Source organism: Oncorhynchus mykiss, chromosome Y (genome assembly GCF_013265735.2).
Source record: "Oncorhynchus mykiss isolate Arlee chromosome Y, USDA_OmykA_1.1, whole genome shotgun sequence".
Lineage (NCBI taxonomy): Eukaryota > Metazoa > Chordata > Actinopteri > Salmoniformes > Salmonidae > Oncorhynchus > Oncorhynchus mykiss.
Window position 1 is genome coordinate 31,761,282 of NC_048593.1, and position 16,797 is coordinate 31,778,078.

Below are 16,797 nucleotides of genomic sequence, written 5' to 3' on the forward strand. Positions count from 1 at the left end.
ACACTTCCGGTTTCAGTGTGACGTGACGCGTAGTTAAACATAAATACATTTGACTGAGTTTACTGTTTTCTGCAGTGGACACCACGTACGATTTTTAGAGATCACGAATAATAATTTGTTTTAAAAAGATGGATAATTCCGGGAAAGAGAAGGAGGCTTTGACTCTCATGGCCGAGGCTGATAAAAAGATGAAATCCTCACGAGGATTTGGGACGTTGTTCGGGTAAGCTCAAACTGGCCTAGCCAACCTTTAGTAGCTATCGTTAGCGTGTTTGTTTTGTATTAGCTAACGTTCGCTACTTGTTCCAGATCCCATACATGTATTTTAACAAGAAAGTATGTAGCTGCGAAACACAATAAAAATTACTAAAATAATAACGTTATGTACAGTGACGATAACGTTAACTAACTAACACCAAATGTTTAGCCACAGTCTACTCAGATTCCCTATTCAACTGTGGTCTACTGACAGTGTTGTCATGTCACTTTGCTGGTTTAGCCAACTCATTTTTGCCTCCCCCAAAATGTTTTTAAACAAGATGACAACAACAACACATCTCTGTACCTTTTCTGTTTCATGAGTTAGTAGTTTAGTATCATCTCTTTCTTTTTTTTTCTCTCTTTTTGAATTATCTTTATTCCATACTTAATAGTCTACGTATATATTATTATGATTTTTTTTATTTCCTATATATTTCTCTAGTTTTTGGAATCAAACGAGGAAATTAGCATCAAAACATTCCTTACATTCCTTTCCTTACAATCAATCTCAAAAAAGGCTACGAGATTGATTGTAAGGAAAGTTAAAATATCGAGAATATCCCATAATTTGCCGCTTTCTTAATCATAAACTTTGTTAACATCCAATTGGCAACAGATTTTCATGCTACTATTGAAAAATCTGCGTTAAAAAGCCTGTGACATATATGTGAGGGCAGCAAACATGTTCAAAATGGCCAAGAATTGGAGTGGTAAGATTTGGTTAGAATTGAATAGTGGACATTTAGAACTGCAATGGGTGTGGGGCATTTTCCAACAGAGATGTTTCCATTAAATTGGACTTGTTGCAGATAAAATACTGTGCGCGATGACGTAGTGCAAATAAAATACATTTTGCAGTTAATTTCCCATGTACGGAATAAAACATACACGTTAAATGGGTTTCCATCGCATTTTCCACTCTACTGATGGATATATCACACATTTTTTTGTTGCTTTATATAGTCTGCTATTGGCAAATGCGCTCTATCCCACAGCGCTATCGATGGTCTTATTCTGGTGACGCTATAATCGATGTTTGGCTGCCATTTGACAAACAGAAATAGTATCGCTCTTTTGTACATAATAATAATATCATGTAGGCTACATGTGCACTCTAGCCAACAGTGCTGTTGGTTAGAAACACGTGTCAATACCAGAGTTGGCACACTCGCTATATATCGCAATATTGTTTGCAAACCCATTTAACTTGTATTTTTTATTCAGTACATGGGAATTTAACTGCAAAATATATTTTATGTGCACTACTTCATCACGCACAGACTTGTATACGCAACAAGTCAATTTGATGGGAACATCTCTGTTGGGAAAATGGGCATATTGTTTTTAAACGGATTTTTGAATATTTGCATAAAAATCTGTCTCCAATTGGATGGGAAAAAATATCCGCAACACCTTTTTTTGTCTTGTTCCCTCATTGTCATGACCAACATGTTTTAATAGTGATATGTAGTATAAGGTCTAAATAACATTTTCTGTCTCTTTCTCCAGAGGTTCATCCCGCAAGTATGAGGAAGCCTGTGACATATATGTGAGGGCAGCAAACATGTTCAAAATGGCCAAGAATTGGAGTGGTAAGATTTGGTTAGAATTGAATAGTGGACATTTAGAACTGCAATGGGTGTGGGGTGTAACCAACATAATATCTTGGTTCATATTTTGTTCCAGCTGCTGGCAACGCATTCTCTCAAGCAGCACACCTTCATCTGCAGATGGACAACAAACTTGATGGAGCCATCAATTTCCTTGATGCAGGCAATGCTTTCAAAAAAGCAGACCCACAGGGTACATCCCGTTTTACTTTACACCCTGAAAAAGATTACTGTTGCATTATCAAGATTATTGGGGTTATGGGACAGACATGCATAAATGTTATTCTATTCTCAAGGGTTGAAAAATGTATGCCACTGTATATGCCCTATTATAATGTAACTGGGTTTCTAATTGAATGTACTTTTTATCTCCACAGAAGCCGTCAACTGCCTGAACCAAGCCATTGAAATTTACACAGACATGGTGAGAAGCTAGGAGTATTTCTGCACTCACTACACAGTGTAATAATAAAGAAGTACATCTCAAGCCTGCTCAATGATAGACAGTTGTGCCTAGTGTTCAGGAGCACTAGTTGTATGGTGTGTTGATTATTATTTCACTTCTTCTTGTCTGCAGGGCCGTTTCACCATCGCAGCCAAACACCACATATCTATTGCTGAGATCTACGAGAGTGAGCTATTAGATGTTGATAAGGCCAGTCACTCATAAGAGCCTAATAGCCTGTAATGTATTTTATATATATTTTTTAAATTTATTTAACCTTTATTTAACTAGACAAGTCAATAAGAACAAATTCTTATTTTCAATGACAGCCCACACCGGCCAAACCCGGATGACACAGGTCAGCGCACAATTGGCCCAATGGGACTCCCAGTCACGGCCGGTTGTGATATAGCCTGGATGTACTGTTTTCATAGATCTTTCGCACATATTTCAGCCTTTGATATCATTGAGAGGCCAGGGAAAGTAAATGTGATTTTTTTAAATATATTTTTTTATCCACAGGCCATTTGTCACTATGAACAGGCAGCAGATTACTACAAAGGGGAAGAGTCAAAGAGGTATTTTAACCTTCTTGCATAATCCCTTATGGGATTTACTGGTGTATTCCATCCCAATTTTCATACCTTTCTCTTGGTGTTGTGTAAATGTCTTTTGAACTGATGATCTACTTGCCAATCTAATTGTAGTGCTGCAAATAAATGCCTTCTGAAAGTTGCCACCTACACTGCCCAACTGGAACAGTACCAGAAAGCCATTGACATTTATGAACAGGTGTGTATTAACTCATGTACATTGCATTCAGGAAGTATTCAGACCCCTTGACTTTTTTTCCCACATTTTGTTACGTTACGACTTATCTGAAAACGTATTGAATTGTTTTTCCCCCTCATCAATCTACACACCATACCCCATAATAACAAAGTGAAAACAGGTTTTTAGAAATACTTTATTTACATAAGTATTCAGACCCTTTGCTATGAGACTTGAAATTGAGCTCGGGTGCATCCTGTTTCCATTGATCATCCTTGAGATGTTTCAACAACCTGAATGGAGTCCACCTGTGGTAAATGCAATTGATTGGTCATGATTTGGAAAGGCACACACCTGTCTATGTAAAGTCCCACAGTTGACATTGCATGTCAGAGCAAAGACCAAGCCATGAGGTCAAATAATTTGTCTGTAGAGCTCTGAGAGAGGATTGTGTCGTGGCACAGATCTGGAGAAGGGTAGCAAAATATTTCTGCAGTATTGAACGCCCCCAAGAACACAGTGGCTCATCATTCTTAAATGGAAGAAGTTTGTAACCACCAGGAATCTCCCTAGAGCTGGCCGCCCGGGAAAACTGAGCAATTGTGGGAGAATGGTCTTGGTCTGACAGAGCTCCAGAGTTCCTCTGTGGAGATGGGAGAACCTTCCAGAAGGACAACCATCTGCACTACTCCACCTTTATGGTAGTGGCCAGACGGAAACCACTCCTCAGTAAAAGGCACATGACAGTCCGCTTGGAGTTTGCCAAAAGGCACCTAAAGGACACTCACCATGAGAAACAAGATCAAATCAAATTGTATTTGTTATATGCGGTGAATACAACCTTACCGTGAAATGCTTACTTACAAGCCCTTAACCAACAATGCAGTTCAAGAAATAGAGTTAAGAAAATATTTACTAAATAAACTAAAGTTAATTTTTAAAAATAAATACAAATAAAGTAGCACAAGAAAATTACATAACAATATTGAGGCTATATGCGGGGGTACAATTTAGTTGAGGTAATTTGTAAAGTGACTATGCATAGATAATAAACAGTGAGTAGCAGCAGTGTAAAAACAAAGAGGGGGGGTCTCAATGTAAATAGTCTGGGTGGCCATTTGATTGAATTGTTCAGCAGTCTTATGGCTTGGGGGTAGAAGCTGTTAAGGAGCCTTTTGGTCCTAAACTTGGCTCTCCGGTAGCAGAGAGTGAAGAGTCTGACTGGTGACTGGAGTCTTTGACAATATTTTGGGCCTTCCTCTGACACCGCCTAGTATATAGGTCCTGGATGTCAGGAATCTTGGCCCCAATGATTTACTGGGCTGTACCTACTACCCTCTAGCGCCTTACGGTCAGATGCCGAGAAGTTGCCATACAGGCGGTGATAGAAATGGACAGGATGCTCTCGATGGTGCAGCTGTAGAACTTTTTGAGGATCTGGGCACCCATGCAAAATCTTTTCAGTCTCCTGAGGGAGAAAAGGTGTTGTCGTGCCCTCTTCACGACTGTCTTGGTGTGTTTGGACCATGATAGTTCATTGGTGATGTGGACACTAAGGAACTTGAAATTCTCGACCCGCTCCACTTCAGCCCTGTCGATGTTAATGGGGGCTTGTTCGGCCCTCCTTTTCCACGTTCAGCTCCTTTATCTTGCTCACATTGAGGGAGAGGTTGTCTTGGCACCAGACTGCCAGGTCTGACTTCCTCCCTATAGGCTGTCTCATCATTGTCGGTGATCAGGCACTGTTGTGTCGTCAGCAAACTTAATGATGGTGTTGGAGTCGTGCTTGGCCACACAGTCGTGGGTGAACAGGGTGTACAGGAGGGGACTAAGCACCCACCCCTGAGGGGCCCCATTGTTGAGGATTAGTGTGGCAGATGTGTTGTTGCCTACCCTTACCACCTGGGGGCAGCCCATCAGGAAGTCCAGGATCCAGTTGCAGAGGGAGGTGCTTAGTCCCAGGGTCCTTTGCTTAATGATGATCTATCTTTGTGGGCACAATGGTGTTGAGCTGTAGTCAATGAAAAGCATTCTCACATGGGTGTTCCTTTTGTGCAGGTGGGAAAGGGCAGTGTGAAGTGCAATAGAGATGGCATCTGTGGATCTGTTAGGGCAGTATGTGAATTGGAGTGGGTCTAGTGTTTCCAGCATGATGGTGTTGATGTGAGCCATGACCAGCCTTTCAAAGCACTTCATGGCTACCGACTTGAGTGCTACTGGCGGTAATAATTTAAGCAGGTTACCTTCGCTTTCTTGGTTACAGGGATTATGGTGGTCTGTTTGAAACATGTAGGTATTACAGACTTAGACAGGGAGAGGTTGAAAATGTCAGTGAGGAAACTTGCCAGTTGGTCCACGCATGCTTTGAGTACACATCCTGGTAATCCATCTGGGCCTCGGCTTTGTGAATGATGACCTGTTTAAAGGTCTTACTCACATCGGCCACGGAGAGCGTGATTACACAGTCTTCTGGAACATCTGGTGCTCTCATGCATGCCTCAGTGTTGCTTGCCTCGAAGCGAGCAAAACAAGGCATTTGGCTTGTCTGGTAGGCTCGCAGCACTGGGCAGCTCGCTGCTGGGTTTCCCTTTGTAGTCCGTAATATTTTTCAAGCCCTGCCACATCCGATGAGAGTCAGAGCCATTATAGTAGGATTCAATCTTAGTCCTGTGTTGACACTTTGCCTGTTTGATGGTTCGTCTGAGGGTATTTTGGGATTTCTTTATAAGCGTCCGGATTAGTGTCCCGCTCCTTGAAAGCGGCAGCTCTAGTCTTCAGCTCGGTGCGGATGTTGTCTGTAATCCATTAATTCTGGTTGGGACATGTATGTAGTACTGTGTGGACGACGTCGATGCACTTATTGACGAAGCTGGTGACTGAGGTGGTATATTCCTCAATGCCATTGGATGAATCCTGGAACATATTCCCGTCTGTGCTAGCAAAACAGTCCTGTGGCGTAGAATCCGCATCATCCGACCACTTCCATTTTTGAGTGAGTCACTGGTAATTTCTGCTTTAGTTTTTGCTCGTAAGCAGGAATCAGGAGGATAGGATTATGGTCAGATTTGCCAAATGGAGGGCAAGGGAGAGCTTTGTATGTGTCTATTTGTGGAGTAAAGGTGTTCTAGAGTTTTTTTTCCCTCTGGCTGCACATGTGACATGCTGGTAGAAATGGGGTAAAACGGATTTAAGTTTCCTGCATTAAAGTCCCCGGCCGCTAGGAGCGCCACTTCTGGATGAGCATTTTCTTGTTTGCTTATTGCCTTATACAGCTCGTTGAGTGCGGTCTTAGTGCCACCATCGGTTTGTGGTGGTTAAGATGGCTACGAATAATATAGATAAGAACTCTCTTGGTAGATGGTGTGGTCTACAACTTATCATGATGTATTTTTCAATCAAGGGATTTTCTTTATTTGACTATTTTCTACATTGTAGAATAATTGTGAAGACATCAAAAATATGAAATAACACATATGGAATCATGTTGTAACTAAAAAAAAAGTGTTCATCAAATCATTTTGATATTCTTTAAATAGCCACCCTTTGCCTTGATGACAGCTTTGCACACTCTTGGCATTTCTCTCAACCAGCTTCATGAGGTAGCCACCTGGAATGCATTTCAAATAACAGGTGTGCCTTCTTAAAAGTTCATTTGTGGAATTGCTTTCCTTCTTAATGAGTCTGAGCCAATCAGTTGTGTTGTGACAAGGTAGGGGTGGTATACAGAAGATAGTCCTATTTGGTAAAATACCAGGTCCATATTATGGCAAGAACATCTCAAATAAGCGAAGAGAAACGACAGTCCATCATTCCTTTGAAAGTTTCTTCAAGTGCAGTCGCAAAAACTATCAAGCGCTATGATGAAACTGGCTCTCATGAGGACTGCCACAGGAATGGAAGACCCAGAGTTACCTCTGCTGCAGAGGATAAGTTCGTTGGAGTTACCAGCCTCAGAAATTGCAGCCCAAATAAATGCTTCAGAGTTCAAGTAACAGACACAGCTCAACATCAACTATTCATAGGAGACTGTGTGAATTAGGCCTTCATGGTCGAATTACTGCAAAGAAACCACTACTAAAGAACACCAATAAGAAGGAAAGACTTGCTTGGGCCAAGTATTACGAGCAATGGACATTTAGACTGGTGGAAATTTGTCCTTTTGGTCTAGAGTCCAAATTGGAGATTTTTGGTTCCAACCGCTGTGTCTTTGTGAGACGGTGTGGGTGAACGAATGATCTCCGCATGTGTGGTTCCCAACCTTAAGCATGGAGGAGGAGGTGGTGTTATGGTGTGGGGGTGCTTTGCTGGTGACACGGTCTGTGATTTATTTAGAATTCAAGGCACGCTTAACCAGCATGGCTACCACATCATTTTGCAGCGACACGCCATCCGGTTTGGGCTTAGTGGTACTATCATTAATTTTTCAACAAGACAATGACCCAACTCACCTCCAGGCTGTGTAAGGGCTATTTTACCAAGAAGGAGAGTGATGGAGTGCTGCATCAGATGACCTGGCCTCCACAATTCCCTGACCTCAACCAAATTGAGATGCTTTGGAATGAGTCGGACTGCAGAGTTAAGGAAAAGCAGCCAACAAGTGCTCAGCATTTGTGGGAACTCCAAAACTGTTGGAAAAGTATTCCAGGTGAAGCTTGTTGAGAGAATGCCAAGAGTGTGTAAGGGTGGCTATTTGAAGAATCTCAAATATAAAATATATTTTAATTTAACACTTCCTTTTGGTTACTACCTGATTTCATAGTTTCGATGTCTTCACAATTATTCCACATTTGTAGAAAATAGTAAAAATAAAGAAAAAAACATGAATGAGTAGGTGTTGTAAAACTTTTGACTGGTAGCGTATAAGCTCTGTCCTGACGATGTCGTTGTTCAGCCACGTCTCGGTGAAACTTCATATTTTACTTTTATGTAATGTCCGGTTGGTAGGATAGTCTTAATTGTAGATCGGCCAGTTTGTTTTCCAATGATGGCACGTTGGCCAATAATACGGAGGGAAGTGGTGGTTTAACCACTCGTCTGTGAATTCTTACAAGGCACCCTGCCCTCCTCCCCCTTTTCCTCTATCTTTTCTTCACGCTGATGATGGGAATTTGGGCCTTGTCTTGACAAGAAAATTATCTTTGTCCAGTTCGAGGTGAGTAATGGCTGTTCTGATGACTAGAAGCTCTTTTCGGTCATAATAGATGGCAGCATCAACATTATGTACAAAATGAGTTACAAACAATGTGAAAATACAGAAATAGCCCATTTTGGTTAGGAGCCCGTAAAATGCAAAGGCTGTAACGTAACAAAATGTGGAAAAAGTCAAGGGGTCGGAATACTTTCCGAATGCACTGTAAATTATGGTGATTTAAGTCACCAATTAACTTAGTGGGCTTTCCCAATTACCTCATTATAAGTTTGTTTTGTGTAATTCCTAGATCGGAACATATGCAATGGACAGCGTCCTGTTGAAGTATGGCGCTAAAGACCACTTCTTCAAAGCAGCTCTTTGTCACTTCTGTGTGGACATGCTTAATGCAAGGGTGAGCTTTTTATTTCTGTATACCTACATGACACAGCCTCTATGTACTAGTTTTGACCCTGTTCATATCTCTTTTCTACCAACAGCTGTCTGTACAGAGATATGAGGATATGTTTCCAGCCTTCTCAGACGCTAGAGAGTGCAAACTGGTTAAGGTAAGTCTATTGTGTTTCAAAGTTAAACAGCCATTTAAATCGCTTTTTATCTGAGTGGATACTGAATATAACATTTCTGGTTATTAGTAGAAACCTAAAATAAAACATGGCATTTCCTGAGTGTTGTATTGTCTACAATACATGTCTTATGCTTATTTTAACAGAAACTTCTAGATGCATATGAGGAGCAGGATGTTGACGCATTCACTGATGCAGTAGGTTTTTCTTTTACTTGCCATTCCCATGATAACTGATTTATGTTTGTCTATTAAACCATTTCTACTTCTCTTAACAGGTGAAGGACTTTGACTCCATCTCAAGATTGGATCAGTGGAACACTACTATGTTACTTAGGATAAAGAAACAAATACAGGATGACGAGAGCGACCTTCGCTAATCCCCTCCCCTCTACTAATCATCATCATCTCCCTCACTACTCCTGGAACTTTATCACATCACATTCCTGAATAACTTACCAATCTTACATTTTTCTCTCCGAGTGGTTTCATCCTTTAATCACCAGGCATTGAACCCTTTAGTGTTTCATAACTGTCTATCCACTTATCAATCTGTGTGACGTGTTGTCAAGCAATATGGGTCCTGGCCCAGACCCCAAACAAACTACTGGCTAAAACCTGTGTAGAATAGCACCAGGTAGATAAAGGTGTAGCCTACTGTACTAGCTAGCCCATCAAATGAGGTGGATAATAACTTTGTAGTTTATTTCTGTTGTGTTGTTTTCTGTAATAGTACCTCCACACAACTATCTTAAGTGTTAATGGTTTTAGGTAATTTCTGACCTGGACATTTCCAGAGGCAACAGTATATTCTACTAGAACATACAGTATATGTCTTAAATTGGTTAGTTCATTAAAAATAGTGTTTGTCATTGAGGCTTCTACTTTGAAATATATTGGTCATTGCTCAATTATGCTGCTGTTGTGTTACCCAGTAGCAAAGTCTCATCAACCAAAAATGTGTTAGTTGCTATCTTATATTGAATTAAGACTTTGGAAGAGATGGAGCACGTGTTTTTAACTCTGAGTATAATTATTTCAGTGGGTCTACTAGCAGCCATTCCTCTTTTAATCATTATTATCATCACTGTGAACATTTAGAATTTTGTTTAATTATTATACTGTAGATACTATTTTTGTTGTCATTCCAAAGGAGATCTCTTAATTCTTCCGCAGGAAGCTGGATTACCTCAGTGCTATTTGCAGAACTAGGATGATTCCATGGATTAACCTGTATTATCCCATGTTTTTATTTATTTCACAGCTTGATTAAACATTTGGTTTTCAATTATCTTCTGGCTTGATTAATAACAGGTAACATGTTGTACATTAATGTATTACTCAAACAGCTGTATTACACAGCTACAGATGACTGTGATTGAAGGATGTACAAGTTTGCAGTGAAACAAAAGCAGTTCTTTATCCATATAATTGTCTGCCTCATTTGATCTACAGAATGGATTTTAACCTAATTCACTGGGATGGCAGATTAATCAAATATGAATTAGATTAATTTTAAAAATGATGTATTTTTCTTATTCTCTGTAGTTTCTGTCATGCTCATTTATGGTTAGAGCTATCTTATTGAAGGAACACCCCACACATTCTGACAGGTCTTATCATTGAGGTAATGAGTTCCTTGTCTGCTTCATATTGAAATTAATAAACAGTGGAGTCTGCCATGCCAACACATCTGACTACGCTCTGATGTCCAAGAAAGATTATTCAACAAAAAGATGTGACTTAAATGCACAATTTTCTCAGTTCATCTTCAAAAACAGCTTTGTGATTGTAAAAAAAAAAGAGGCATGGGACATTGCTCTGCGAATTGTTTAATTTGTGCTTTCTTGACAAATTATGGCTTTAGTCAACATTCAATTTTGTAATGTAGTGTCTGTTTCCTACAAAGTCTTCCTCAATCATCATCCTCCTCTTCATCTCCACCCAGGCCCTCTGTCTCATCTTGGTTAGCCTTCTGCTCCTCCATGGCTGCTTTCAGGGCCTGCTCTTCCTCCAGACTGGGGTCCAGGGCCTCTGTAATCTCTGGCCCGCTGGTGTATTCTCGCTGGGGCATTGTTGGAAAAGTTGGGGTGTAGGCTTCCCCTGCAAATTTTAAGCCCCAGCCAAGGTATATGTTCTCAAACTTCCTAAATTCGGAAACAACAAAAACATTTGATTGGGGATGTTGTCTATGCCACAGTTACAACAACATATAACAAAACATTCCCTGAATAACATTCAGAAAATAAAGAACCCAAACTTACTTTCCACTGGCATAAGCATAAGCCCCTGGCCAGAGGTTGGAGCGTAGCACTGCAATAGCAAACTGAGAGATGAGGGTGGAGGACATCTTGGAGCTCCAGGGAGGGGTGGTGGTAATCTCTGAAATGCACATACAAGCAAACAGTCAAAATTGGTTTAATACATAAAATGTTTTATAACAGACAGCATGCTACCAGAATCGAGTGAAAATGTCTCTTCACCTTATCCTAGGCCAACACAGACTAGAATATACTGACCTGCATCCTCAGAGAGTGGTGTGAGGAGGGGTGGGCCCACCTCTGGCTCAGGCTCATCAGCCTCCTCCTTCACCTCTTCATCTGCTTCCTCCTCAAAGTCATCCTCAGGCTTCTCAGCCAGGTTCACCCACACACAGCGACCCTATGAGAGGCCATATGATCATTTACAGGGCAAAAAAAAAATGGTCTGGAGCATACCTGAAAATGGCTGATCAAAATCATGCAGAAAAAAATGAATGTTTTTGAGTCAGAGTTACCTGTTGGAGAATGTGCTGGACATGGTGCACCCAGGTGGATAGAGATTCTGCCATTTCAGGAACAGGAATACCCTCAAAGTCAGGATTCTCTTCAAAGCTGTCCCGGGCTCCCTCCTCTTCCTCCTCACCTTCCTCCTCTTCAAACTGGTAGAACCCGAGGGGACTGACCTGTGTGCCGGCAGAGATGCGAGCAATTTGGGCTCGCAAATAGTTAGCCTCATTGCCAGGGAAAGGAGGATAGCTGACAATGGGGGCATCCAGTCTCCCTGTGAAGAATTTGCGGATGTGGCGCGCAGCTGTAATCTGGGTAGGAGTGACAGTGGGCAGCCTCATCCAGCGAAGGCCAGACTCTCTGCACACAAAGTAAGTGAATTTGTTCACACCTGTGCGGTTGTACTCCTTTGGCACCACAGGTGGCGGCTTGAAAGTGGATCTTGGGAGTGTATCAATCTAAAAAGCAAAGTCATTATACATTTTTCATAAAAGAAGAAACGTAATATGAAAGCAACATAGACAGGTTTTTTCATTAACTCACTACTTCCACCACCTCAGCTTCCTCATCATCATTCCGAGGTTCTCCTTCTGCGTCTTCCGCTGTTTCCTCATTAATCCCTTCCTCCTCATCTCTGTACTCACCCTCAGCAACAAGATAGTTGCCCTCAGTGCCCAGGATTTTACCCCAGAGTCGGCAGCGTGCTAGTGGTTGGGAATTTACCAACTGCTTGAGTGCCAGGAAAACCCTCAGCGTCTCCTCTCTGCCCAGTCCCACTCCAGCCTGCTCCAGTAAGAAGCCAACTTCACTCACATTGGGGAGCGGTGTTTCTACCTAATGAGACATAGGCACATTGAAATAATTATTGATCACACTATACAACTTGCTCATCCAATCCCCAGATCAGTCTTTGGTAAAGTGAATGGACCACTATCTTATTTGTTTTCTTACCAGTGACCTGATTTTGTAAAAGAAAATGAGGGGTGTCACTGCGCAGAAATATATAAAAAACATTGGAATGGAACTATATTTTACTATCAATTTTCACTATAGCACTTATCAGGGCCGGTTCTTGCCGTTCTGCCAGACCAATGTTGCCCGAAACCTGGAATAGTCCCTTTAAGCAAAATGAAAGGTGAAAATATATTTTCTGTATGTTTAAAATACATATTTTCCAGGACGTTGAAAAGGCATCTTTTTCGGACGTTGAAAAATAAGTATTTTCCGGATGTTGGAATCAGGTTCGTTTTGGGTTCTGAATGAAAGTTAAAAATACTTATTTTCCGGATGTTGAAAAACGCATTTTCCTGACGTTGAAAATATGTATTTTCCGGATGTTTAAATCAGGCAAATGTTTGGTTCTGAATGCAAGTTGAAAATAAGTAATTTATAGACATCTGTTTGGGCCAAATCAAGGCTGGTCCAGCCTGGACAATTTAATTTTATGAATGCCCATCCATGTGGTATAGGCTCAGCGTTTGTAAAACAGGCCATTACATCGGCTTTATTAGTCCTGATTCCTGTGACAAATCAATTTGGCTATTTAAGCTCTGAATATCTGCTACCAAACGTTATAAGGAGTTATAGTGAGCCTATTCGCGAGAAATGCAGAATAATTGTATTTTTCGTTATGATCAGCTTGTCAAGAATGTATGGATACAAACAGGAAACCACACTGATCGTGACAATGGGGTGAAACTCAAGGACAACAGTTGTCATTGTCCATTCCATATTGTCCATTTTACTTTGACCTGTGCTGTTTTTAGGGTATGTTGTTTGTTAAAATGACATCGCTTTTTTTATTTGATTGAGTGCCATTTAGGTTAGGCTATTTGATCTGAAAAACCTGCATGATGTAAAAAGTGTCTCATAACATTGTCATACATTTTTATCTCCAGCATGTAGGCTAATGAAAATGTCACAAACTATTTCTACCATATCTTATATCTGCTACATGATTTATGTTAGATTTTTGACGGAACGTTGGTGGAGCGCTGCAGCGATGCATCTCTCCAACAGCACCCTGGAGAGGCGCGCTGGGAATGGACAAGCGGTCACGGCTTGTCACAGGGCGACATCAGCGCACACCTAAAAAGCCCATATGCCACTGTTTGAGAGAAATTGTAATTATTTTTTGACAGAATTATGTGAGTTTTTTTGTGTTGTTGTTGGTGGTGCATATCGGCTAGTTTAGCTCATAAAATGCCACCCTCATCAATATGCCACCATAGGCGGCTGCCCGTGCCCAATGAGCGGACCGGCAGTGAGTACTTTCAAGTAACGTAAACTCACCCCATTCAGTTCAAATGTGCGCAACCGCAACATTCAAACGAGGCAACAAAGAAACTAATGGGATTGTAGCGACTGTGTTGACGTCAAAATCGGGGGTGTGAACTAGGTTTCTATTCAAGAGTTGATCGACATGGTAATGGCTCTATAGTATTGGAGAAAAGTTGAAAAAACGGACTCTCCGTTACATCGGGACGTGTCATGTCGTAACGTACAGTACGCATAAAGCAACTATTTCTGTCTTACAATCTCTCTCCACGAGGTGTAGCACTTCTATCACCCTTTAAAAACAAGAAACTGACAGTGACGGGGGTATACCTAGTCATTTTTTTCGTTATCATTGCATGCGATTATCATTCTCAAAGCCGCTGTTTACTTCTAAGATCACTTTAGCACCGCCCTAAAACCCGATTCAAATTCGACACAAACCTTCAAATAGGTATGTAACGACACATTATATAAACTCTTTATAGTGTTTTATTTACATTTTAGAGGCGATAAGTTGGGCAGATCGAGTGAAAAAAAGCTATTTTCCCACACATCTCTCCTTCTCACCATCACGCATTAGTTCCCCCCCCCCCCAAAAAAAAAAAAATAATGACCCGACGGGGCTCATTGCCTGCTTGAATTATGCAGAAAGGGGCAACGTTTAGGTCATGTAATTGATTTTGTTGGAAAGGGGAGAAATTGTGCTTTACAATGGTATTGACATTACAGTTGATCTGGAAGTATTACGTTTTTGGGGCGCTAAAATAAGGGCAATTGTACGGACCAAGGCGATGTACGAGTTTACGTTACTTGTATTAATTATAACACAAAAATGTATTACCCCTCCATCGTTTTATTAACCTTAGCCTATTTAGTAATTTTTTAATTACCCACGTTTGGTAGCCTATGCTGTTGGACGCACTTTCTGACCATGGGCATGGTTGATCATGCGGTGGTTACAATGTATCACTAACCAAACGTTCTCATAGAAGGTCGGCTGCAAAGCCGCTGGAGCAAACGAGTTGGGTACAGGGATATACAGCATTTTTACATGCGAATATAGCGTTTTATTATTGATAGGCTGGCTATATCAGCCTCAATTTAACTTCAGTTGCTTTTTTCTTTCTGAGGACTAACCAGGGACATTTCCGGGGACAGGACACCTAAATCGGGGTCGTCACTGGTTACCACAGCCACAAAGAGTTATTTCTAAAATGTATCTTAAAATCTCATGTTAAACCTAACCCCACTGCTAACCTTATGCCTAACCATAACCTTAAATTAAGACCAAAAATTACATTTTTTTCCCTCAATTAATTTTGTACAATATAGACATTTTGGCTGTGGTAAATAGTTCCAAAATCATTGCCATTATTATGGAGTTGGTCCTCTCCTTTGTAGCTATAAAAGCCCCCACTCTTCTGGGAAGGCTTTCCACTAGATGTTGGAACATTGCTGAGGGAACTTGCTTCCATTCAGCCACAAGAGCATTAGTGAGGTCTGGCTCGCAGTCTGCATTCCAATTCATCCCAAAGGTGTTTGATGGGGTTGAGGTCAGGGCTATGTGCAGGCCAGTCAAGTTCTTCCACACCGATCTCGACAAACCATTTCTATATGGACCTTGCTTTGTGCATGGGGGCATTGTCATGCTGAAATAGGAAAGGGCCTTCCCCAAACTGTTGCCACAAAGTTGGAAGCACAGAATCGTCTAGAATGCCAATGTATGCTGTAGCGTTAAGATTTCCCTTCACTGGAACTAAGGGGCCTAACCTGAACCATGAAAAACATTCCCAGAACATTATTCCTCCTCCAACAAACTTCACAGTTGGCACTATGCATTCAGGCAGGTAGCGTTCTCCTGGAATCCTCCAAATTCATCCATAGACTCTCAGATGGTGAAGCGTGACTCATCACTCCAGAGAACATGTTTCCACTGCTCCAGAGATTGCATGGCTGTGTGCTCAAATCCATACACCTGTCTGCAATGGGTGTGGCTGAAATAGCTGAATCCACTAATTTGAAGGGGTGTCCACATACTTTTTGTATATATTGTGTGTTTGTTTTTCAACAGGTCATTCAGTACTGCAGCGTTTCCGTTCAATTGAACGCTCTATTACATTTCTGCTACTGAACGTAGCCCTGGCCACCTTACCTCTTGGTCACCATCATCACCCCCTCCCCGTGAAAACAGCAACATCTGCTGCTCAGCCAGGAGCTGTGCAGCAGGCGACGGAGGTATGTCTCTCAATGTGCTCTGCTTGTCCAGCAGCAATCCCCGCTTCACCTCATGGCTCATGTCTTCAATTACGTCAACCACATTTTCTGGGCGCTCATCCATCACCTTGGTCAGTACCCGTGCAAAATGGTCATAGCTGGAAAGGTTAGAGAAGAGTGTCATACTTTACTTACACGCTAGCATCACCCATCCACCCTGGCACTCATACAAATACTCACAGGTTGAGGTTACTTTGTGTACTATTTTTTAGCATAAATGCCTTGAAGCAGATCGATGTCTGCTCCCTTTGATTGTTCAGTGGTGCTCCCTCTGACTCCATATTTCTTTCGTTCCCAACAACACAACAGAAAACGGTCCTGTTGTGAAAACTCGCTAACACCCAGTACGCCACAGTGTCGCGGTTAAGTTTAGATTGTTTATCATGCGTCAAAATCAAAACTTTTCCAAAACATTAAAAAGGCCAATATCAACAGATAGCTTTTGAAAGTTGCTATCCAAGTTCCTTACCAGAAAGTCCACGTTACCAGCGGCCTGTTTCTAGGGTAAACAATACTGTTGCTGTGGTACTTCACGCATAGAATGTCCACCAGTCGCAGCATATCCTCCACTCCTAACAGTCTTTAAAAATGTAATGACATGCAGGATCTTGCTGCAGGTTGTCTCAATCGAAGCATGAAATAAAAGGTTGAATTCACTGACCACCTTTGACAGAGAG

General features: G+C 41.4%; 2 protein-coding genes across 3 annotated transcripts; one reads left to right on the forward strand and one right to left on the reverse strand.

Annotated features, from left to right (window-relative positions):
- The first annotated feature begins 7 nt into the window (after positions 1–7).
- napaa (N-ethylmaleimide-sensitive factor attachment protein, alpha a) lies at positions 8–10,493 on the forward strand. Of its 2 annotated transcripts, XM_036967188.1 has the most exons (12): positions 8–223; positions 1,771–1,853; positions 1,948–2,064; positions 2,249–2,295; positions 2,449–2,503; positions 2,646–2,674; positions 2,839–2,894; positions 3,024–3,108; positions 8,526–8,630; positions 8,716–8,784; positions 8,949–8,999; positions 9,080–10,493. In XM_036967188.1, the coding sequence occupies exons 1-12, from the start codon at positions 129–131 to the stop codon at positions 9,179–9,181; spliced, it is 894 nt and encodes a 297-aa protein (XP_036823083.1). In that variant the 5' UTR covers positions 8–128; the 3' UTR covers positions 9,182–10,493. The 2 variants fall into 2 exon arrangements, with proteins under 2 accessions (XP_036823083.1, XP_021446995.2); XM_021591320.2 differs by lacking the exon at positions 2,646–2,674 and having other exon boundaries at positions 2,449–2,526.
- A 124-nt stretch (positions 10,494–10,617) lies between these two features.
- Positions 10,618–16,734, reverse strand: rsph4a (radial spoke head component 4A). The gene is made up of 8 exons (XM_021591319.2): positions 16,590–16,734; positions 16,301–16,405; positions 15,999–16,218; positions 12,113–12,403; positions 11,578–12,027; positions 11,321–11,462; positions 11,066–11,183; positions 10,618–10,948 (listed from the first exon to the last, which is right to left on the reverse strand). Exons 2-8 carry the CDS (start codon positions 16,399–16,401, stop codon positions 10,717–10,719), a joined length of 1,554 nt encoding a protein of 517 aa, XP_021446994.1. The 5' UTR covers positions 16,402–16,405; positions 16,590–16,734; the 3' UTR covers positions 10,618–10,716.
- Between the last annotated feature and the right edge of the window lie 63 nt (positions 16,735–16,797).